This window comes from Phalaenopsis equestris, unplaced genomic scaffold (assembly GCF_001263595.1).
Source record: "Phalaenopsis equestris unplaced genomic scaffold, ASM126359v1 Scaffold000765, whole genome shotgun sequence".
Taxonomy (NCBI): domain Eukaryota; kingdom Viridiplantae; phylum Streptophyta; class Magnoliopsida; order Asparagales; family Orchidaceae; genus Phalaenopsis; species Phalaenopsis equestris.
In genome coordinates, this window is record NW_018165205.1 from 681,169 (window position 1) to 706,475 (window position 25,307).

At 37.5% G+C, this 25,307-nt stretch overlaps 1 protein-coding gene across 1 annotated transcript in view; it reads left to right on the forward strand.

Moving 5' to 3' along the window:
• The first annotated feature begins 1,830 nt into the window (after positions 1-1,830).
• Positions 1,831-25,307, forward strand: part of LOC110031085 (E3 ubiquitin-protein ligase BRE1-like 1) — a 34,496-nt gene continuing 11,019 nt past the window's right edge. The window contains exons 1-5 of the mRNA XM_020734126.1: positions 1,831-1,848; positions 2,403-2,479; positions 8,545-8,739; positions 8,873-8,945; positions 9,043-9,129. Coding sequence (XP_020589785.1) covers positions 1,834-1,848; positions 2,403-2,479; positions 8,545-8,739; positions 8,873-8,945; positions 9,043-9,129 — 447 coding nt within the window. The 5' untranslated portion in view covers positions 1,831-1,833. The remainder of the gene's footprint in view (positions 1,849-2,402; positions 2,480-8,544; positions 8,740-8,872; positions 8,946-9,042; positions 9,130-25,307) is intronic.

A 25,307-nucleotide genomic window follows, 5' to 3' on the forward strand; every position in this document is an offset into this window, starting at 1 on the left:
ATAAAGCCGAACAATATGATAGTTGGGACATCTCTGGGGTTTCTCCTGGATCTGTGATGTCCCCTACTTTTCTTCCCTTTGGATTCCTTAAATAATTGTTCCTATTTTGAGTCATTCCCATTTGACTTTCTTATGTCCAATCGTGAAAACCTAAACTTTGAAATCTTGAAAGCAAAACCACCTGATCTTAATCGAGAGTTATCTTAAGTGATTTCGATCATTTAAGATGTAATTAACTATAGGGGCTTGCCTCTATAGGGAACCAGGAACCCAGATAAAATAAACCCTATCTAATTTTTATGTTAGATAGGGGAACTTGTTGGCCTTTTTATAAAATATTTCGCAGATCAAAACGGATGTCACAAATTGTTTAGTCTAGATGATTAAATCCCTATTACAAGTAATATATTTATTCTTCGGGATAAGTGTATTGCTTGTAGTATTGTGTTAAATCATCTAAACTATCTGAAAATGTGAGACTCGTTTGATCTTACTTATTTTAAAAATTAAAAAAACAATTAAAAACGTTACTTCTTTAAACGTTACTTCTTTAAAAAAGTTATATTTGTATTTAAATTATTTTCAAAATCACAAAATCATCACCTTTTCAAACTACGAAAGTGAAGTTGAACATAAAAACGGCCGACAGGCCTATATTTAATCAGTTGGGGGACTGACTTATGGTAGAATTGGTTGGATCAATCATTCCATTCCAATTTTTAAAATCGTGGAATTTATAATTTCTTAATCATTCTAACACTCATATTAGTTTTGTAATAAATTTTTTATAAAAAACTGTATCTTTTATGGCTTTGAAGGCAATAATCTTGCCAACAATCAACACATCACGATACAACATAATACAATAATACTAAATATAACCTTATTTTAGCTATTAACTACTTTTCTATTACCCAACTCTTAAATTCATTTTGCATAATCGATCTAATTATAATTTTATACCAATTTTTTTCTTACTTGCGATATTCTTTTCTCATCATTATTTTTAGTTTCTAATTTATTCATTTTTTTAGCCACCCAATCTTAATTTGAAATGTGAAGTCTCATTTATGTTTTATTTTTGTGTATAATATACCTAGTATACATAATTCTATCACACTTGGGTGTCAGCTGATCTTCAAAAATTGTTAACTTAAAAAATTTCATGTGCACTATATTTACATATTACATATTAGATTTTTAATCCAATGACCAGTATCGACTAAACTTTTCACCATATTTAGAATTTGTTCATTTTTTTCTGCAATTGTCTCAACTATCTAACACATTATTTCTAAATAATTTATATCATGAAATCTAATGTTTAACACACCTGGTAAATCTTCCATAATGCAAAAATAGAAAAACCTTAATGTTAATAATTTATAGAATGTTATTTTGATGTGATTTGAAACTCTCAAGTTAATCCACAAGTAGTCCTAATTCAGTCCATATGACACCATCCATATCTTACTATATCTTAGATTTTTCTATTAATGCATACCAAATTGAAACTCTTTAGTTAATTCACAAATATTCCATCATTCATATTTGTGGTCAATATGCCATCATGCATATCATTAATTACCCTAATATATCTTAGATTTCTCTATTGTGCATGCCAAATGAACTCATAATATTCGATCATCCACTGATCAACTTAAATATTTTGAATATTTCTTTTCCTCTTTTTTCTTAATAATTACTTCAGGATATAAAAAATAGCTTTATGAGATCTTCCGACATTGAAGAGCAACTTATTTATAATAGTCTTCATTCAGGTACTCAGTTATGGTGCAAAAATAACTTCTGAAAGGCAAATGGGTTTGAAGGATGAATCTTTCTTTGGTGTTTATTTTTGTATATTTTTTATCATTTTTTTGTTATTTTTGTTTTGGGTTTGAATTGTAATTTGTTGGAAAATATTTTATGTGCTAGGCAAATTATGTGATCCAATTCCATGTGTAATTGATCTCGTTAAAAAACAATGATGATAAGAAGGTATATTAGCAATATTGTAGGAAATGCCTTATGGTGAAGCCATTTGGTGGTGAATAAATGTAGAATGTTTTTTTTTTTTAAATAAGGTTTGTAGGTGGTTATGCGTATTGCTTATTGCTTTAAATGGATGTCAGACTTGCTTTTCAGGGGCTTATCGAAAAAAAGCAGTCTATTTTTAATATAGCACCATTGATGTCTTTCACGTTTTTCTTTTAGTTTTTTTTTTTATTTTTTTATTTTTTTATATGGTTTGAATAGATACTTCCCTTAACGCTCTTCCTCATGTTTATTTAAAATGTATAAGATTTGTTTAAATGTTATTTAATTGCAGTACTTTGTCTAAGAAGCACATGCTCTTCCACGGTAAAGATGCTAACATAATTATCTATTTCATATTTTAGGTTGAAGATTTAAGAAAGACCAAGCTAGAGCTAAAGCTTTTTTTGGAGATGCATCAACTTGAATCCACAGAATCTTGGTAGGAATTTAATCCTAATTTTAATGCCATTTAAAAGTTGGAGTGTTTGTTTTTTCTTCTTAGAAAGCATTAAATTCTTTTTTCTTTATATGTAGTCTGACTTGTATTTCTGAATTTGATTGGTTTGAAATTTTATAAATGAGTTGGTGCTCTTTCATATTACCAAAGAACCATTTAGAAGTGGATGCATGGTGCTTGGAGAAGAGAATATTTTACTTTCCTTGCTCTCCAAGATCTCTTGAATATTCATGTGTGAATAATCTAAAATTCTAAGTTTTCGTGCTCATTTTGTTTCACTATTCTAAGTGAAAGGATATGAAAGAATTCTATAAAGCATGTCTTCAGAATTTTAGAACTATGATTCAAATTTTTTTTTTATTTTCCTTATTTGATATCTATATTTTATGATAGAAAATAACAGATGATTGATTTGATTATTATTATCACTATTTTATTTATTTAATTAATTTAGTTGTGTATTGTGGGCTCCAAAAATTGTGTTTTGGACTCTCTCATTGAGAGTGCTTTGTGTTTGGTATTTTGGGTTAAATTTTAAGAAGGCATTTTGTATTGTAGATAAAACACTACTCAGAGATTTCACCCTCATTTTCTAAGGACTTATTCATATAGGGTTTGAGGTTTCTCATAAATGCAAGCCCATATTGTTAATTATCCTTCCTAATAATGAAATAACACTTTCAATTAAGGCAATTCATTAAACATTTAATATTCAACATATTCGAAAACACACTTAAATTTTATTATATGGTTATCATCTTAAGCTTAAAGTAATGATGGGAAAAGTGATGACGAATCCATCAATATTTTACTCTTCCATCATCTCGGATTGTCGTGGTTCCTGATTTATTTAGTCAAAGAAGATAGTTGACCTAACTCTACAGAATGATTCTTTTCAGCAACCAATCATTGCATCGTCTAAGGGATCTTTGTAGATCTGAGTGAATGTTTGTCTAAGGAGATAAAATTTAAGTTGACCTTAACTAACATAAGACTTTGTGACAATCAAGTTTACCCTTATAATTCACAACTCAAATATAATTCACAGATCTATGAGACAAGTGTGGTTAATGATGTGAGACATTGTAGCTATAAAAAAGTATTCTATCTCATTTCGTCTGTAAAATGCGTGAGGACTTTTGCTAACCTGCAAAAAGTAGCACAACTTAAATTTCAAAAATGTTGTTTTTTTTAGTACCTTTACCGAGGAGGGGATATGGATGAAGGGTTTCAATCCAATATTACAGGAACACTCACACGGTTCGAGCTTTGCTCGGGACAACAAGAGGAAGATTTTCGCGGCTTTAACGTCCAATATGATCGGGTGAAGGCTCGAATGAAGAGGAGAAAGAGGGAATTTTTGTCTAGGGAGGACAATAGAATAGAAAGAGATAAAAATAAGAGCTTTGGGGCCCCCAATATGCCATTATTCTGGTGTTGGCTTCCCTTTAGCTCTGATTGTGACTATATCACCAAAATGGGCGTGCCAAGAAAAAATATTGCATTCGGACTCCGCATGCAGAGCTGCTTGCGAAGTCCAATCTTGAGTTGACACGTGAAAGGCCAACCCACTTACATAAAAATAAAAAAAAAACAAAACTGCGCAACCCGGTCGGACCGATGCTTTATAGGAATATTCTCTTGCATAATTCCAAATATTTTCTGCGTTATTCATGTGTTATTAGTGTGTTATTGAGGTGATTCAAATAAATGACAAGATAAAACTTTTATTGGAGTGTTATTAATGTGTTATGGAAGTGATTTTGAGTTGGTATTATTTTTTAAAAAATAATAACATCTCAAAATCATCGCAGTCACACTTTTTAATGTGTTATTGGTGTGTTATTGGTGTGTTATTCATGTGTTAATCATATGATAAAATTCAATGACAAGATGAAAATTTTTACTAATGTGATATTCATGTGTTATGGAGTTGATTTTGAGTTGGTATTATTGCTTAAAGAACAATAACATCTCAAAATCACCTCAGTTGTTATTTTTAATGTGTTATTGGTATGTTATTCATGTGTTATTGATGTATTATTTATGCGCTACAATTCAATGATAAGATGAAAACTTTTACTTATGTGTTATTCATGTGTTATGTAGGTGATTTTAAGTTGGTATTGTTGTTTAAAAGACAATAACATCTCAAAATCACCTCAATAACACACCAATAACACATGAAAAACGTGAAAAAATATTCAGAATAACGTGAGGGAATATTCCTATAACACGACAATAAGGATAAATAATGTAGATCGGGTCGGGTCGCCGCTATCATGTCGTTGCTTTACGGATTAGCTTTAATAGCGACTGTATCGCGCTACTTTTGGTCACGAGAGGGGGAATGAAGAAAGTACAACCGAACGGGGTTCTGGTCTGAGACGCTCAAACAACGAGAAGATGTGTGTCAGTCTTGCGTATGTCGTGCTAACTGGATTCGTGCGGGTTTGTAACGGAGAATGGGCGGGAATAGATATCGGATCCTTTTTGCGGGAGCAGGTGGGGTTTTTTTTCTCATGTTTTTTTATCTTACCTTTTGACTTGCCATTGAAAGTGCTTTTGATTTTTATAAATTCTTTTTTTCTCATAGCTCCTTGCTTTAATGAAGAACTTGGCATGCATCTATATGCTTGATGTGTCAGCTTGATGCGGGGCTGGGCGGGACCTTAGACCAGTTGGGTGCAGTCCAGATCTTGGTCAAGGGAGGGTAGATTGGACCTCTCAAGGCCTAAGGGTGCCACCCAATTTGAGTGGGTCCCACTTCCAATACTAGTAGGTTTTAAGTGTATCTTTGGTGTTTAGGGTTTAATTTTTTTATTGATTTTGAGTTTGTAGAGTTATTGGCTCCTCTTTTCTCTTTCTAGAGATGTTTCTAAGGGTTCTAAGTGGCGCTCCGAGTGTATTGCATTCTTAGGATGATGTATATCCCCTTTCACTCTTCTCCCACTCTCTCTTGCATCGATTCTCTTCCCCTTTGTCGTTTTCCCCTTGTTGTCGCCACACAAAAAAATTACAAAGTTATTTCTCCTCAACCCTGTTGTCATATAGCTCCAGAACCAACAGTTTCCTGCCATTCTCCCTATCATCCTACTGGTCATTCAAATGGAAAAGATAGACCTACTATTCAGCTTGTTGTTACCTTGTCGAATCCCATCATTTGTTGTTAAACAACCCCCTCGACACCACATACACCCTAGATGCAGTCCTAGTTATAATGTTGAGTGGTTTTGTTGCAATTTCATAGTTTCTTGTTGATTGTTAAAATTTCAGACTTTGAATTCAGTAATCGTATTTTTTTTCCCTTAGGTTTTTGTTAAATTTTAGTATCATTTAGAATCAGAGCTAGCCCAACTCTAGTTCTATCTTAGGGTGACCTAAGCCCTCCAAATCATAGCTAAATCTTAACCTAGCCTTAATTCTCCCTTGTTGATTTCAAAAATCATCAATTCTTTTTCTTTTTTTTTTTTTTTTTGCACTCTAAATTAGTCCCATACATGTTCTTTCACCTCCCAAATCTAAACCCTAGTCATACCATTGAGGAGACAAGTGTCAAGAGCTAATTGAGAACTTAACCATGGAAGAGATGTAGTGGGAAATCCACCGACTTCAGCAATGACTTGGTGAAATTGAGAAAGAAACCCATGGAGAGATGATTGTTGTCACGATAGTGGGATTTGAAGAAGAGAAAGGGTGGAAAATTTGAATTGTTTTCGTGGAAATGATTCTAGTGAAGAGGAGGATAGACCATGAATATTTGAGACTCAGTATCAAAGGAGGCTAAGGGATGGGGTGACTTTTGGAGGACTTGAAGACATGGGGGTGAAGGTAAACATATCGGATTTCGAGGGAAGGATAAATCTGAATGATTTCATTGACTGCAGACTGTTGAGAGATTTTCTTAATGTAAGGAGTTACCAACTAATAGGAGGGTGAAACTTGCTGCCATAAAGCTGCAGAAAAGTATCTCTTTGTTGTGAGAGAATATGAAGAGAGTGAGACAGAGAATATGTAGGAACAAGATCACTATTTGGGAGAAGATAACCAAGTATTTGGGAGGCCTAAAGTTACTCATCGGCCATGTTTTTTAGTTGTGGCCTTACTATCATTGTGTGATGTTCAACCATTGGTATTGAAGTTGAAAAAATAGCAATAGCATATCAGAATCCCGCCTTCATTCAAACAGTCACCCACAGTAGAAGGAGCCATTATGATTACACCCGAGGAAGACGTGAAAACTTTTCAAAAAGATGATAGAGCTGGTCAAAGAAGAAGCCCTAAAGAAACAGTACACCGAACACAATGTTCGCAAAGAAGCACTTTAGATGTAATAGGTTTGGACATATTGCCTCCAATTTTCCTACTTCCATGGTTGTCTCTTTCATTGAGTAGGGAACAGTAGAAATGGATAATTGTACTGTAGACATATAAGATGTTAGGATATGCAAGAGTACCAACTTCCAACTAATGAAAGCGAGATACTTGTGGTTCTGCGAGTTCTACAAGCTGAGGCTACAATAGAGCAGAAGTGGCTTCGGCACAACAACTTTTATACTCATTGCACTTTGAAGGAAAATGTGTGCAATCTTATCATTGATGGGGGCAGTTGTGATAATGTGGTGTCTACAAGATAGTGTTCACTACTTAGACACATTTCCAGACATATTCTCTATCTTGGTTGAAGAAGGAGAACAAGATTAGCAATGACTGGAGATGTGTCGTAGAATTTTCTATTAGGGATCAGTTACATGATCAGTTATGGTGATGTACTCATAGATGCATGTCACGTCCTGTTGGGGAAATCGTGGTTGTTTGATTATAAGACTCAGCATGATAGGTTTAAGAACGCTTACTTATTTACTAATGATGGAAAGCACATAGGTCTCTTACCTTCTATGAAGTCGTAATATATAGGTGCTCTTGGCTGCCACCATGGAGAGAGTTTCAAGATATCCGAACCAACAACTTACCTTCAAGGCTGCCACCGTTAGGGGAGGTTTAGTATATCTTCACTTTAGAGAGAAATGATCCAGCCATGAGCTACATTTGAAAGACTATGTGTAGTACACTTGGCACGAAGTTCCAGTTTAATTAACAATGTACCCCCAAATGGTTAGACAGATAGAGATTATTACTCGTAATTCGAGAACTCTTCTTAGGTTTTTGTAGGATAGTGTATACGAAAATGGGATCCAGGTGTTTCTAGAGGTGTAATCGAAGGCCCTCCAATCCCAGGAAGTTACGACAGCTCTGTCATTTTCAACATTGCCGACTGACTCCATATCATGAGAAATCAGAAGCTTTAAGAGATGAGGTCGAAGCTCCAGCAACCACGGTAGATTGATGCAAGGGTTGAACAAAGATCTGGATCGGTTCAGTTTGGGTTGAGGGAGGGCTGGTTGGCCCTCTCTAGGCCTAAGGTTACCGCCCAATTAGAGTGGGGCTCGCTCCTTATAACAGTAGGTCTATTTAATTGTTTGTAGAGCCATCGGCTCCTCTATCCCTTTCTATGGTTGTATCCAAGGGTTCCGAGTGGTTCTCCTATTGTATCTCGTTCCTAAGGTGGTGTGTATTCTCTTCTACTCCTCTTCCACTATCTTCTGCATTGATTCCCTTTACCCTCGTCGGTTTCCCCTTGCTGCCTTGACCCAGAAAAAGAGCAAACCTGTTGTTTTCCCTTAACCCTGCTGCCATCCGGCTCTAGAACCAGCAATTTCCTGCCATTCTCCTTGTCATTCTACTGGTTGTTCACCTAGAAACGACAAACCTACTGTTCCAGCTTGCTGTCACCCTGTCAAATCCTATCGCCTGCTGCTAAATAACCCCATCAGCACCATGTTCACCCTAGCTCCAACTCTAGTTCCAGCGTCGTGTTGTTGTGCTGTTGCAACTTCAGATTTTCCTGTTGTTTGTACTAATTTCAGATTTTGAATTCAGTACTAATATTTGTTTTTCATTTAGTGTTTGTTAAATTTTGGTATCACAACATTTCTAAGACATTGCGTAGTGTTATTCATCCAGTTAATTTTTTTTTCACTTTTTAGGGATGTTATGGAGTCTCGAGACATAGAGAGGAAGGCGTGGGCTGAGGTCCAAAGCCTTAAATCTTCCCTTGACGAGCATAATTTGAAGTCTCAAGTAAGAACTGTTCTTGAACCTGAGGCATTAACACAACAGAGACTTGTAACTGCCAAAGCTGAGATTGCTGATATAAGACGAAACTTGGAAATGTCTGAAAGGTATAGAGATATGGGCTTCCAAATTTACGCCTTTTGGAAACACGATATTTTTGTCGCTCTATGCTGTGCCTTTGTTTCTTGATGAGGGTGATCTGTGGATATTATTTTTCTTGTACTACGTTATTAAACACAGGCAAAAGGCGGAGTCATCAGAGAAGCTGAACTCAAAGCATGATGACTGTGAATCCTATCTCTCTGAGATTGAGGTTACTTTTATGATTTTATGATGCCAGTCTAATGTGTTATTCAAAACTTTTTCGTGTGTATCCATTGAATTTATCATCTAGTTTTCATTTGCTGCAGAGTATTAGGGGATCATTTGAGGGTCAGCAAATTGAGAATCAACAGTTGTTCCAAGAAATCATGGATAGAGATGAGCAAAATATTGAGGTAACTATGCTGATGATGAGTAAAACTATGTTTTTATTTTTTATTTTTCCGATTATTACCCATCTTTTAGATTTAGAATCAGATCAAATATTTCTCAATCAGATGAACCTCATGGGATGTGCTGTCTATTTGAAAGGAAAAACAATTTTACTGATTCTGAATGACAATAGTTTAGATATATAAGAAATACGGTAGTTTTAACATTATTGTAGGCTACGATAAATTGTTTCCCACTCTTTCGAGTGAGTTTTTTTTTTTTTGGGTTAAATATTTAGAAACAAGATTGAATTTATTATTATGGGCTCCAAAAATTTGAGTCCCTGCATATCTTTTTGAGATGAGTTTTGTTATTCTATGTCAAATTAACTTTTATTATTCTAGGTCAACTTTTTAAATGGAAAATTAATCTGCAGAGATGACACCACTTAATGATTTAACCCTCATTTTGTGAGAACTTTTTTATTTTTGTTCAAGGTTTCTAATAAGCATAAGCTTCAATAGTTAATTATTGTTTTTGATAACAGTCAATTATCGACATGAGATTAGGTGCAAATGATGATTTGTTTGAGTTAATTTTGTTATTATATTTTATTTTAATATCGAACTTAAAAGTGTTTTATTTTGATCTTATTTTGCTATTTTATTTATTTATTTTTTATTACATTATGAAGTTCAGATATTTGTTTGAATTTTGTTTGTTGCAAGTTCGTTTACCAGAAATTTTTGTAGCATTCTAACATGTCTCTCGCACAAGGGGGGTCATCTGGAGTGCTAGGTCTTATCATCACGTTTAATAAGGTGTACATGATTGGTGCGATGAGACCCCATGGTCAAAGATTTCATTGTCTTTTAACCTACTGCACTTAACAAAGAACATATAGACTTTTGAGTACATACATGAGAGGAACACGTGTATAAATTTTCTCATTGTGTTGGAATATAGAGCACATTTATTTGATTTGTAGGTTTTTCCCGCTTCGTTAGAAAATCTTGCACCTGTAATTGAATTTTTACAATTGTTTTCAACCGCGTTGCATTGCGCACGAGTGCATATCTTTTGCAATATACCTTTACATGAGACGATGAGTTTGGGTGGAGGGTCTTCTAATCTACCACACTTGGCAATGCTTGCATAAGCCTTCGAATAATTGTATAAGAGAAACAAGAGCACAGATTTTCACCGCGTTGGAACATAGCACATGAGTACCTAATTTATAATTTTTTTTCCTGTCGAATTAGAAAGTGTGTGGGTATTTAGTTTTTGCAATTTTTTTCGGCTGTGTTGCAATGACACACACATATGCTTATCTCTTGCATTGTAGTGTTAACTAAGATGACGAGTCTGACAATAATAAAAAAACGTACCAACATGAACTTCGAGACAACATTTTTCGTTCTCTTCTCCTTTTGTTTCTCTTTTTTTGTTATTATTTTTTTTTTATTATTTTTTATTATTTTTTATTTTTTATTTTATTATTTTATTTTATTTTTTTGAAAGCCCAAAAGGCTAATATATTAACTAGAAGGAAAGATACAGATACAATGTGTTGGAGGGCCCAAACATGACACCCTGCCAACACTAAACTAGAAGGGGTTCCAAAACTAGTAAATACTGAAAAATACATTAGAGACGACATAAAGAAAAAGCCTAAAAATGCAGAAATACATAGTATCATGTGGCTAGAGAGCAACCCAATTTGTTTTTGTCTCTGTCTCTGGTTCTCGGAAAGGAGCAAACTAATAAGTTGGTAAGATGATTGTCATTGCCAGTAGTAACCAATGTCATCATCCAATATGTTCCCGAGTTGGAGTCGGCCTCCATTCTTCTTCTTCCTTCTGGAATAGACCTGTTATTCCTCTTCCAAATATTGGCTCACCTGATATTGGTCTAATGTGTGTTGAAGATGTGCAGATTGTCGAACATTAGAAGCATCTACATGTTGTATCGGCTAATTTGTTATTGGATCAAATGAGCATTATCGTGTGTCTTAGGATATAAGTGAGTCTTCTTCAATAATAATGGGTGGTCTAAGCACAACTGAATCTGTAGTTGTAGTATGTTGTTATTCCTCAAAAACTGCGGTGTTGACAAGAGGATCGGGTTGCATCTTCTCAACAGGGATAATAGGTGGTTGTTCTTTAGGGATATTCGACCTTAGATGAGGATGCAAACGATAGCAAATAGTAGAGTTGTGGCCAAACATACTACAATGAGAGCAATAAGGAGGATGTGGTTTTATTTCAACATTTTGTCAATACCCGTTGTGAATAATGTCAATCCATATCTAGTGATATCTCTCTCAACTAACACACAAGTCACAGTGGGTCTAGTGACAGCAAGCGTAAGACTATCCACCTTGAGAGGTTTCCCGTAAGCAGTTGCTAAAAAGTAGAGGATTTCCATGTTGAACAGATGTAATTTTAACCCCAGAAATTTTATCCAAACAGGAATGATAGGGAACTCCGCTTTTGGATCAAAACCGACATTCCATTTCGGAATTTTCATAAAACGATTGTCAATCTTGATAGCTTTTCGAGAGAAAATGCTAGTATAATCAGCATCATGAGATAGTTGAATAAATCATGTCTACCGTCAATTAGGTCAATGTCCCAACTGCCCAATAGTTTTATAGCATCAAACTCTTTCCTAATGATCTCCAGTTTTGGGTGACCATAAAGAAATTCCCCACTAGAGAAAAACACCAAGAGGACGCAAGAGTATTGATTTCAGCCTCTGTGAGAATAAGTTCAGGCTTCCCATTTTTTTTCATGTTTTTTAATAAAAGTGTGATCACATCTATCTTCAAGAGCCTCGTGGAAAGATTCTGGAACATTGCAGGACTTACCGATAATAAAACCAGATGTTGAACCTGGAGGAGGGGCACTAGCAGGAAAGGGCAAGTCACCGACAAGGGCATTTGCATAGGAACGGAGCATTGAGACCATCTCCCTCACAAGATGGTCACGTCAGGAGAGAAATGGTCTGGCGGCGGGCTGCAAAGAGGCGAACAGAATGTGAACCGTCTTCCGGGCAAGATAGGCGCGACCTTCTGTGAGATACGTGCGAACAACGTCTGTCGGGCAGGACGAGCGAGGCGCGTCGTCTTTTAGGAGACGTGTGATTCGTCGTCTTCGGGCGCCTGCAAGACGAGGCGAATGCGAGCAGAAAATTGCGTTGTCGGTTAGGAGACGACGTGCGAAATGGAAGACGCCATCGTCGTCTTCAGTAAGCGAACAAAAAAGGACATCGTCGGGTTGGAGAGACGACTTGCAAGCTTATGCAGATGAGTGAATCCGATAGCTTCAGCGCCGGAAATCTTCATCGGGCGAAACCCTAGCAGAGCCCCCTGCCAACGCCATTCCCTTGCTTTTTTTTCTCGTATATATATATATATAGAGAGAGAGAGAGAGAGTCAAGTAGCCCCCGATACCCTACGGTTGAGAACCTATCATGTTCGTCGCTTCCTCGTGCTTGAAGAAGGGTATAGGTTCACATCAAGCAGTTTCGTTGCCTCTCATGGAATTCGGGAAGGGGTTGCGTGTTCGTCTTCCTCCGCAACTCAGCTAGACAGCAGTGTGATCCTGTTCGTCGTTCTTTGACACTCAACTATGACACGATCGGCTCCTCCTTGGTCTTCCTCCTCGACTCAACTCGACAGCAGTGTCATCCTGTTTTTCGTTTCTTCGACATTCAACTAGGACACGATTGGCTCCTCCTTCGTTTTCCTCCTCGACTCAGCTCGACAACAGCGCGATCCTTCTGGAGTTCGGCTTCAGCTCCTCATTTATTCTTTATTTTTTCTCTTTTGCTTTTGATGGCACTGTTCCTCCCTCGAATCAGTACCTAGGCAAAGAATCTTTTGTTGACGTACTTAGCAAGGGTCTAGAATGTGAGAAGGTTGTCGATCATGTGGTGTTTACTCAGATCTATCATGATTCTCTTGAAAGGAAAGTTAATTGTCCGTTTGTTAAGAGGACTTGTAGGAAGGGTGTTAAGGTCATTCTTATTTTTTCAGATCTCGAAATCTCTACTCTGATTAAAAAATGCAAATTCACACTCATTGGGAAATTTCAGTTCGGGTATCCCAAAATGGAGGTTATTCGCAATTTTTCTTAGGATCTCAAACTTGTAGGACAATGGAAGGTGGGTCTCTTTAATGAGAGACATGTGATGATACAATTGAGGTGGGTCTCTTTAATGAGAAACAAGTGATGATACAATTGACTACAGACGAAGACTATGCTAGGATTTTCTCTAGGAAATACCTCACCATTGAAGTAAAAACTATGAAGTTGTTCAAATGGTCTCCTGAATTTGATACAAACAAAGAACCACCTACAGTACCAATATGGTTTAACTTACCTGGGCTTAAATTGCATCTTTTCAAGCATCAGGTCATTTATTCCATTGGGGCAATGCTTGGGAGACCCATGAAATTAGACATACTCATTTTTAATCTCATCAGGTCTTCTGTTGCCAGGATCCTTGTTGAGAGAGATATCACTTTACCTGACATTGAAGATATTTAATTTGACGCTGTAACGGGTACTGACAATAGATTGTCATGGAACAAAGATCATACTATTGCACTCAATGTAATATGTTTGAACACACACTTGAAACATGTTTCAAGCTCCACCTAATTTGAGATCCCAATCTCAAGTGTTTCGTCCAACTACTCAAGAAGCACATATTCCATCGGCTGATATGGTGGAAACTGCAACTAGAGAGGATATTGCTACTGTTTGTGCCCTAAAGGAGCACCCCTCACTACCTCAGCCTCATGTTGCTGAAAAGAAGGATACTCTCCTTTTAGTGCCAGATGATGCTCCATATGCTATGGAAACAATTATTGCTGATGTTGAGGGCCTGCAAACCTTGGCGGAGTGTCAAGTTCAAGGTGTGAAACAGGTGAAAATTGCCCCCATTAATGATCAACTCAGTGATAAGTTGGGACAACCCTTGAAAGATGATTGACAAGTTTACAAAACCACAAAGAAGAAAAAAGGACTGAATGAATTCAAGAAATTACAGGAAGATGTTTTGCTCATTTCGGGTGGAAGCCCTTATCACAGTTTGGTGCTAGACTCTCTCTCTAGAACCTGGGAAAGAGAAAAGCTCACTCATCATGGTTTAGCTCTCTAGTGGACCATTTTATCCTTTTGGGGATATTGTCCAACTGTTTTTGGGTATACTTGTATTTTTTTTGTTATCTTTTTTAGTCTTGTATGTCTTATGAGTCGGTTTCTAGCACCTGCTCATATATATATATTGAAAGCCCAAAAAGACTAATATAATAACTAAAAAGTAAGATATAGATACAAAGAGTTGGAGGGCCCAAAACATGGCTCCCTTCCCACACCAAAACCAGAGGGGGTTCCAAAACTAAAAAATATTGAAAAGTACATTAGAGACATAAAGAAAAAGCTTAAAACTGCTAAAATACATAATATCTGGTGGCTAGAGAGCAACCCAATTTGGTTTTGTCTCTGTCTTTAGTTCTAGGAAATGTGCAAGCTAAAAAGTTGGTGAGATGATTGTCAATATCAGTAGTAACCAATGTATCATCCAATATGTTCCTGAGCTAGAGTCGGCCTCCATTCTTCTTCTTCCTCCTGAAATAGACCTGTTATTCCTCTTCTGAAAATTGGCTCACTGATCTTGGTCTAATGTGTACTTGAGCTGTGCAGATTATTGAACGTTAGAAGCAACTACATGTTGTACTGGCTGACTGTTATTGGATCAAAATGAGCACTCTCGTGTGTCTTGACGTGTAAGTGAGTCTTTTTCAATAGCAGTGGGTAATATATATACAACTGGATATTTAGCTGTAGTAAGTTGTTCTTCCTTAGGAACAGCGGTGTTGAAAAGAGGATCAGGTTGCATCTTCTAAACAGGGATAATAAGTGACAGATTTTTAATGATATTCGGCCTTAAATAAGGATGCAAATGATAGCAAATAGTAGAGTTGTGTCCAAACATACTACAATGATAGCAATAAGGAGGATTTGGTTTCATTTCAACATTTTGTCAATACCCATTGTGAATAATGTCAATTCATATCTCATCCGGAGCTAGTTGAGTGATATTTTTCTCAACTAACACACAAGCCACAGAGAGTTTAATGACAGTAAGCATAGGATTATCCACCTTGAGAGGCTTGTCGTAAGCAGTTGTTAAAGAATAGAGGATTTTCATGTTGAACAGATGTAATTTTAGCCCCGGAAACTTTATCCAAACGGGAATAATATGGGACTCCACATTTAGATCAAAACCGACTGTCCACTTCAGAATCTTCATAAAACGATTTTCAATCTTGATAGTTTTACGAGAGAAAATACGAGTGTAATGTGCATCATGAGATAGTTGAATAAGTATATGTCTACCGTCAAATAGGCCAATGTTCCAACTGCCCTATAGTTTCATAACATCAAATTCCTTTCTAATAATCTCCAATTTTGGGTGATCATAAAAGAATTTTCCCACTAAAGAAAAACATAAAGAGGATGCGAGAGTACCGGTTTCAGCCTCTATGAGAATAAATGCAGGCTTTTCATTTTTTCCCAAGTTTTTTAATAAAAGTGGGATCACTTCCACCTTCAGGAGCCTCGTGGAAAGATTCTGGAACATTGTAGGACTTACCGATAGCAAAAACCTGGAGGAGGGGCACTAGCAGGAGAGGACAAGTCGGGCATTTGCATAGGAACGGATCATCGAGGTCTATCTCCTTCCCAAGATGTCACGATCAGGAGAGATGGCGGGCCGCAAATATAAGAACAGAATAGGAGAAGAAGCCTTCTGTCGGGCAGGCGCGTCCGTCTGCGAAACGTGCGAACAGAGCGTCAGTCGGGCTGGAAGACGAATGCGAGCAGAGGGGCGTGTCGTCGTTTAGGAGACGACGTGCGCACAATTTGTCGTCGTCGAGCACGAAAACGAAAACAAAGGCGCGTCGCAACGTCTTCGTCGTCTTCAGTAAACAAAGCGAACAAAGCGACGTCGTCGGGTTGGAGAGGAGAGACGATTTGCGAGCTTAGCCGGAGAAAAGAAGTGTATCCGATAGTTTAGCGTCGGGAATCAGGTGAAACCCTAGCAGAAAGAAATCAATGTCACACCACAAATGAGTCATTGCGACCAAATAGAGATTTAATAGAGATGGACGACTTAGTCATACTCAATTTTCATCTACAATAATCTTTATTTGTATTTATCAAACATCAAATGAGTGGATTATTAGTCTTACGAAATTATAACAAAATAAAATCTTATATTTCATGTTTTATAATATTCATGAATCCTAAATATGAAAGCATGTGTAACATTATTCTTAGATAAAATATTAAACTTTTTTTTATGATTCAACTTAAATAATAATAATAAGAGAGCAAAATATTATTATTGAAAAAACAAATAGAATTTTACAACCAACACATCGGAATGAGAAATAACAATTGACATGACACACAAGTCAACTAGGTTTGTATCTCAATGGGGTTGGTGACCAGTTAGGGGGGTTGGGACGATAGGAAGTTGTTAAGGAGTTGTAGGTGGTTGTAGGTGGGAGGGTAAAATAAAAGTTGGCTGTCAGATGGAAGGTGAGGTTGCGGCTGGTTGGAGGTGGATGATAAGGTGGAAGGGAGGCTACAGGAAAACATCGAGGGTGGGAATGGGTGACGGGAAGGTGTAGTGGTTGTAGGAACAACACAAAAACTGTTCTTTGGAGGTGGATGCAGCAGGTACAGCGACAACGACGGTGAAGGGAAAGGTTGCGGAGGATGGTAAAGTTATGGGTAGTCACCAACTCAGAACGAGATACAGTCGGAGCATCACTCGCTCTTGAATACAACCTTAGAAGGGAAAACTGGAGACGGGATTGATTGTCCCGACAAAGAACACCAAAAAACTCCAATCCTAAAACATGAAAATTAAATATATAAACTCTGGAGAACTAAGGAGTGGCCTTGTTGTTGATAGAAGGCGCCAAACCCTAATGGAAGAGCAGTAAGCTCTCTCAGGTCTAGACCGGTTTGGTCCAAGCAACTGGAAACGCTTAAGAGGATTCTAATGATCGAAAAACTTACCGCGAAGTAAATCGGTCTATCACGCAAGTATACATCTCAAGTAATATGCGGTCCAAGTGTTTGCATATCGATCCCACGAGAAATTGACTGACAATGATTCTTGACAGAAAATCTCTAGTTTACTAACTCTTTGAACCTAGTTGTCGTGATCACAACAGGAGATTGAAAACCTAAAATCCTAACATAAAACAAAACACAATCGTAGAAAGCGGAAAACGAAAAGTAAGGAGAGTTTTGGTGTTCTTCAAGAGTGATAAAGCTTGTTTTTCTATGATTTGGGTATCGTGGTGGTTCGTGGCTTTTCTTAATGTTTTTCTACATGTTCGGAGATAAGTTTCTTTTTATGTTTATGCCTTGGTCAAAAGCATAATTAGAAACCCATAAAGTTAAGTTTCACTAAACCCCATGTCGTTTCGCAGGATTCTTCTAATCCCCTATCAAGATTACAAAATCCTACTAGAATATGTTTATTTTCTCAGAATTTTGTGGTTAACATATTCGTTCCGCTGTGCAATGGGTGGATGTCATAGATCACGAAAGATTTTAACATCTTAATTGGTCAGACTATGAGTAAATAAAATCCAGAAGATTAACTAACAGCATAAATCCATGAAAACACATAAAACGCTACATGGAAAACATCTAAAAAAAATTACGATAAATCACTAACCCTAAATCACAGAGGCACGAAAGAAAATTTAGCCATGCATAGTAGAGAAAACTTCAGACAGAAAAGTCATACAGATCATCATTGCAAGAAACAAAGAATTGTAAATTTTACAGTCAAGACTTATTTTCTCTATCAAAGTAGAAGTCCTCTCTCTCATACAACTCTCAAAAAAGACAAGAACAGGGGAAGCGAAGTTGTAAAAATAGCCTCTAGAGGTTTCAATCTAAAGAGGAAGAAAACCCTAGGGGAGAATTCTTTCTCACCAAAATATTTTTCCTCTTACAGCCTTCAGCCGCTCAAGATGCCTTTGATTCATTTTTATGAGCTTATATATAGGTAAAGCTTGGCAAAGACAAGAGATTTCATCCCAAAATTGGTTCAACGAGCCTGGTGCGGGTCGGCCTCGAAGACGGCATGGGTGCCCTGCGATGCAGGCACTGGTGTGTTGCGTTTGGAATGAATAGGCCCGGGTGTGCTATAAAGTTGTCGTGGTGCGTTGTAAAGTTGTTGCGGGTGCACCAGGTAAAAATCAACCTTTAATTGCTCAAATTTGTCCTTTTTTGCTCTAAAATCACATATAACCTATCACCTGCACAAATAAGACAAAAATACCTTTATCAAGTATAATATCAGTATGACAGTATGAAAACGTGGGTAAACATGGCAGAAATATATCACATCTTTCACTCATATGAAATCCATCAAACTTACTAATTTCTTGCTTTCAAGTAATCCTATCACTAAGCTCAGATTTAGAAAATAAATCGTCGACCTCATCATGTGGGAATCTTTACCTTTTGGTTGCGTAGGTATTTATTTGTTATGGTCATGGGATGTCTAGCATTAGTGCATATTTTCATTCATTGATAATAAGGATTGCCTTACTTTAATCATTTTCACCTTAACACAAATTTTCTCAACTCCATTGATCCGGTGTGGCTATAATCCTTCATCCTCTAGGAAGTTTTTAAATACCCAATCCTTATTCAAGCAACAGGCTTCGCTTATCCTGCCTGATTTTTATAAGATACCAGAATTTTATTAAATAAATGATTAATTCATTTAAATTTGGAAGACGGCTAGAAAATCAAATCGGGATTACTCCGACACTTAGCCTCAAGCTTCTTCTCCCGTTGAATTTTCCATCAGCTCTTTTACTTTCATTTTTGCTTTGTAATGAGTTTTTGCTCATTTTTCCTTTTGCTTTTGCTTTTTTTTGGTTAAGTAGAAGTTTTAAGAGTAATGATTTTCCAGTTCTCCTTAAGTTAAATGTTTTAGGCACCTATTAATGCACTTCATAGTGATCATAAAAGTAAAAATCAAGTTAGTTCTAATGGTTGAATAAAAACTAAAGACCAAAATTCTTGTGGATTAATTTTTACGAAAAAATGACGACAATGAAGTGAAAAAACTAGATCAAAAAATTGCAACCTAGAAAATAACACACAGATTTACGTGGTTCGGCTAATTTGTCTACATCCACGAAGCTGCAGAATATTTTATTACTTCGAGAAAATTATGTCGTCGAGCGTCTCGACATTTAAAAGAAAACTTTCTTTTTTTTCCCTCCCTTCCTCTCTCTCTTCCTCTCTCTCTCTCCTCTCTCTCTCTCTCTCCTTCCTCTCTCTCTCTCTCTCCCTTCCTTTCTCTCTTTTAGCTCTCCATCGTAAGCTTTTCTTATAAACTTTGTCTAGCCAAGCTTAAGGAGCAGAGGGATTAAGGAGAGGAGGGACTAAGCAGCAGACGGGTTAAGAGGGTTTGGCTTAACAATTTATGACAGACCAAAAGAGGCTATTTAAAGAAAACAGGAGAGCGGTAGATGGGACACGGAGAGTGGTAGGTGAGACGCGGAGAGAGATTGGTGGGTCACGGATTCCATATATTTAACATTAATTACTTCGTTTTATAGGCACACCTTTTCAAATGTTTTGAAAATTTTATGCTGGAAGAAGAATGATTAACTTCTAGTACGAGCTCATTATCAACACTTCGATTCCTACTGTAGCTAGGCTTCACCTAGATTTTACAATTTCTTTCCTTCCACTTTCAATTGGTAAAAATGCACAAAAATGCCAAATCAAATCTTAGTAAAGAAATACGATTATTTTCAGTCTATTGCAAGGATATAATTTCCTCCCTCAAACTTGTTTTTTGTCCAGCTTTGTTCACATCACGCATTAAAAATAAAAGCGGGAATAGAAGAATATGGAATGAATATAACAAGCATGCAGTAATAACGAGAAGGTAGGTGTAATCAAGAAGCACAGATCCCGAACGTGTATGCTCAACATCTCAAGGAATTGCAGATACTCGAAAATAATCGTACACTGGCATGAAACTAAATTAGTTATGTCAGAATATCAAACATCCAAAATATCAAGAAAATAATACATAGAATTCAGACATCGGAAAATTAAGAGTATTTGTGCATCATAAATCCACAACATAAAAAGTAAGCATCAACAAAACATCTCATCACATCCTACAGTACTCATCATCCTCATCCATGGTGTCCGTGTCGGACTGGTACATCTCTTATGGTGGTGGTGGTGGTGGTTAAACTAAAGGCTCTGTTCTGTCCAACTATCCTGCCTTCGGTGCATCTCCTTCTGGATAGCATTGTACCGCTACCAGTACTCATGCTGTCACTGTTGCTGCTTGGAGTAGTGTACGACGAGTTAGTGAATCTAGTTCTCCTCCTAACCCAACACACTGAAGTTTGCCACCAAATCATTAATCTCATTGGATAATTGTCTCATAGTCCTAGCCCTCGGTGGCGACTCCTCTTGCCTCGATGAGCTCACACCTCGATCTCTTGAGTTTTCTCCCCTTTGTCTAACTAAGGTCCCCTCGTAGGTCTAGATGATCTCCAGAGTGATGGCTTTTGGGGGATGCATGAGTTCCTCACCTCTCTCCCTTGACACCAGCAAGAATGCACAAACTGGTGACCAGGTATGGAAGACCCAGGCCCATAGTCGTGCCACCATTGATGATGTGGCTCAGGGAGGAAGTCAAGAGTGAGCCTATGTCTATCAAAGTGCCTCTTTGAATGCAAAAGTTCAGGCTGGCCTGGTCCTTGGTGACTTTAGTGTGGTTCGTTGTGGGCATAATCCTAACACAAATGAAGTAATGTCAGGCCTTAGACTACTTATTCATTGGGCAACCGGAGAAATTTTTAATTTTTACCTCTCGTCGTCACCGCTAGGCTTGGTTGTCGGTGAGCAAATTATAAATTTCATCATAATTAGGGTCCAAGAAGTGAGAATAACCACACCATGGTACCTCGTGGATGTTTAGAAAAGAGTTGATTTTGACAAGGATCGAAAGCCGCTCATTTCCACTGCACAAAGACCCTTCCACGAGTTCCTTCGCATTTGCAAAGAACTCACAAACGATGAGGACTACAGTGGGGAAAATAGTAGAGCAAAGACACTACTAGACCGCCTCAATAATCTCCACAATCTGACCTCTGGGTTGTGAGAACACCCGCTTTGGGATAAGTTTCCTTGAGACAAGAAGATCGTTGAAGCAGTTGGAAGCATTTGCACTCACGAACTTCCTAACGTCGAAGGAGACATCCTTCCTCTTTCCTTTGGTTTTCAGTGTCATGCCGTATAACCAAATGTATGTCAAAAACGACCACAATGCAATGTGAAAATCCTCCCAAACACGAAAATCTTACCTCATCAGAGCTAAGGAACGCAGATCTGAGCTTTTGGTGAAGTTTCATAGTAGTCAGAGGTGGTTTTCAGGTGTGGACAACGCTCCGGTGACTCTTGGCTCCAAGGATCGATAGAGGGAAAAATGTCGGCTTTCCCCCAAACAGTCGTTATAAAGGGTCGGCGAGGGTGCGCCGCAATGATCACGATGCGGGCGAGCCTTCGCATTGGAAATGAGCTCGGTGTCTGCGTTTTAGGCGCGAGCTCGCTAGGGTGCCTATGTCATACAGGTGCGCAGCCGGGCAAGGATGCGTTGGGGTTCCGGCGTGGATGCACTAGAAAGTAGGTGTCAGTTTTCCGCCCTCTGTCTCGAGAACAAGTTGCGATTGAAGGTGGAGTGCGGGTGTGTTGTGGATGTGGCGCAAGCGAGGGCGCTGCAAAGTGACAGTTCGATGCCGGTGTGTTGGAACTGCGAAGCAGGTGCGGGGGGCCTCACCTTGGCCAGATTTTGTTTTTTTGTCCTTCCCACCCCATAGGCAGAGATGACTACTCTGGGGATATCCAAATCAACTAGAAAACAACACACAAGACGAAAAACAAGATTCAAAACACACAGCAACGACAACTTGACTTCATTTGCAAAAATACCCAAATCTTAACATAACCCTTGAGTTGCCTCTCATGGTAGCGTTTGGTTTAACTTCTTTAGCTAAACGATCTCAGATCTACTAATAGGATGACTCTAACATCAGAATTTTCTTAGGACATTTCCTATCTCCTCCTAGGTAAAAATTCAACCGTTGGTCATTGACCTTGAAAATATTGTTGGTTTTCATATCATAAATATCCATGACTCCGAAAGGATACGCTTTTACTACTGTGAATAGTCCTGACCGCCTGAACTTCAATTTTTTTCTAGAAATAATTTTAATCGTGAATTGTATAACAAAACCTCATGTCCAAGTTGAAATTCTTTCCTAATCAGCTTTTGATGGCATCATTTTTCACATTCTCCTTATAGATTTTGGCATTTTCATTAGCTTCTTGTCTAATCTCTCCTGGCTCTTTCAACTAATCTCTTTAAATTATAATTGAATTCATTAACTACCCAATAAATTTTGTGTTCCAATTTCATTGGCAGATGATGAACTTTATCCAATAATCTTACTATAGGGTGACAAAATCTATGGGGGTCTTAAAAATAGTTCTATAAGCCCACAAAGTTTCATCCAATCTAAGGGACCAATTTTTCTTGCTGGAGTTGACTTTTTTCTATGATCTTTTTGATTTTTCTATTAGACACCTCAGCTAATCCACTAGTTTGTGGGTGGTAAGAAGTAGCTACCTTATTTGAAAACTAATATCTCGATCTTTTTATTACAAAAATGATTGTCTCCATCACTAATGATCACCCTAGTGTTCCAAATTGTCTGAAAATATATTTCATTAGGAATTTCAAAACACTTATATATTCACAATTTAGCAATATTGCAGCTTCAATCCACTTGGAAACATAGTCTACTGCTACCGAAATATATTTGTTTTCTAGGGATGGTGTGAATGGTCCCATGAAGTATATTCCCCAAACATAAAAAAATTCCACCTGTAAGGTAAAATTGAGGGCATTTCATCTCTCTTAAAAAACTTGTAATCCCGTTAGCAGAAGTGGGTTGTGACAGTTTTTCTATAACTTGAATCTTAATTGGATCTACCTCCATCTCTTTCTCAAAATCTTGTGTCCCAAGACTATTTCCACAGTGACCATGAACCAACACTTCTCCTAATTCAACACCAAATCGGTCTCCTCACGCCTTTGTAGCACTTTTGCAAGATGCTCATGTATGAGTCGAATGAGGTGCCAAACAAAGAAATCATTCATGAAAGTTTCTATCTAATCTCAATCAAGTCAGAAAAGATAGATATCATTAAACGTTGAAAAGTGGCTAATGCATTGCATAGTCCAAAAGTCATCTTTTTAATGACAAATGTCTCATAGGGGCTAGTAAAAGTGGTTTTATCCTAGTCCTCAGGGGCTATGGGAATTCGATGGTATCTCAAGTAGCCATCTAAGAAGTAATAGAAAGGATGTCATGCTAGTTTATCCAACATTTGATCTAGAAATGATAAGGGAAAATAAACCTTCCGGGTTGTTGAGTTTAGCTTTCAAGATTCAATGCAAATTCTTCATCTTGTGATAGTCCTAGTGGGTATTAAGCTCATTCCTCTCATTCTTTATTGCTACTACTCTCTCTTTTTTTGGCAAACAATGTATAGGGCTGACCCAAGCACTGTCTAAGTTGGGGTTGATAATGTCAACGTCGAACTACTTCAAAATTCCCTTCTTTACAACCTCATCATCATTGGATCAGACTCGTATGGGGGTTCAGCATTGGGTTTATGTCCTTCCTCCATCAAAATTTTGTGCATGCATAAAGATGGGCTTATACCCTTGATATCAATTGTGGTCCGCCCAAAAGCTTTCCTAAATTTCTTAAGCACTCTCATCAACTTCCCTTCTTATTCCTCACTCAAGTTTGCTGAAATGATCATAGGAGGAGATAAAAAATATTCTTCAATCAAGATGGGAAGTTCTTGTTCCTCACTCAAGTTTATTGAAATGATCATAGGTCTTGAAAATATTCTTCAATTAAAGGTAAAGTCTCAAAAATGTCATATTCTTTTCTTCCTAGTCAAAATATTCTTCATGAACTTGCATAACTAGACTTCTGTCCCGGGCCTCAGCAAAATGTATGTTTATGGTTAGTTGCTTGAACACTTTTAAAAACCAAGAGAATTGCTAGTCCATTTTTTGCTTTTTCAGTCTTTGGGAAAAAGGTGGCGGTAGTCTCTTCCCAGGGTCGATCCTGATGGGTGAGGCGAGTCTCTCTACCTCTTTCACTTAGGTCTCAGTTTCACCTCTTATGGTAGGATCTAAGTTTAAAGGGTCTTCCTTCCTATGGGCATCTTTCAAGTTTTTTCCACTTCTCAGTTCCACGGATTGTACTTGCTCAGTTCCTTATTATTTAGAGTTCACTTTAGTGTTACTGGAGAGCGTACCTGGGGGTCTATTATCTGAGGCATTCGCCAGTTGTCCTAATTGATGCTCAAGGTTCTTAATGACTACAACTTGGCTCTGTAATTGATTTCCCATTTGTCATTAAAAAGATTAGATACCAACTTCTCAATGAGTGATCTTTTCTGTATGGGCTGAGCATTGGCTTGAAAATCTGGTGGGTAAGGTTGCTTCTAGGGGTTTGCTCCTTTTGGTTTTTCCCATTACCTGTAGGGTTTTCTTGAGGGTTTCCCCACCACTGGTGATAATTGCTCTAAGGGTAATTGGGGTGGTTTCATTAGTCTGGGTTGTAGGTTTTGGAATAGGGGTTATGAGCATTGTTTCCTAAGGCATTAATAGCCTCTACAATGGTCATCTTGGGATCTATCACCAGTCCATACAACATTCCTTCACTTGGCGTAAATCCTTGCATGTAATTCACCCCAAGATTATATAGCTTCCTAGAAATAGCCACTACTTGAGTGGCAAGGATAGATAAGCCATCAGATATATGTACACCGACAACTCTCTTGGGTGTGATCATTATCATGCCATTGAAAATTATTTACAATCATCTCTTTTATCAATTGGTAGGCTTCTTCAAAAAATTTAGGCATCAACGACCCACCACCTACAACATGTATAATAGATCTTAGGGAATCTACCAATTCATTGTAAAAGGTTTGTATGACCATCCAATCATGTAAAACATTTTGTG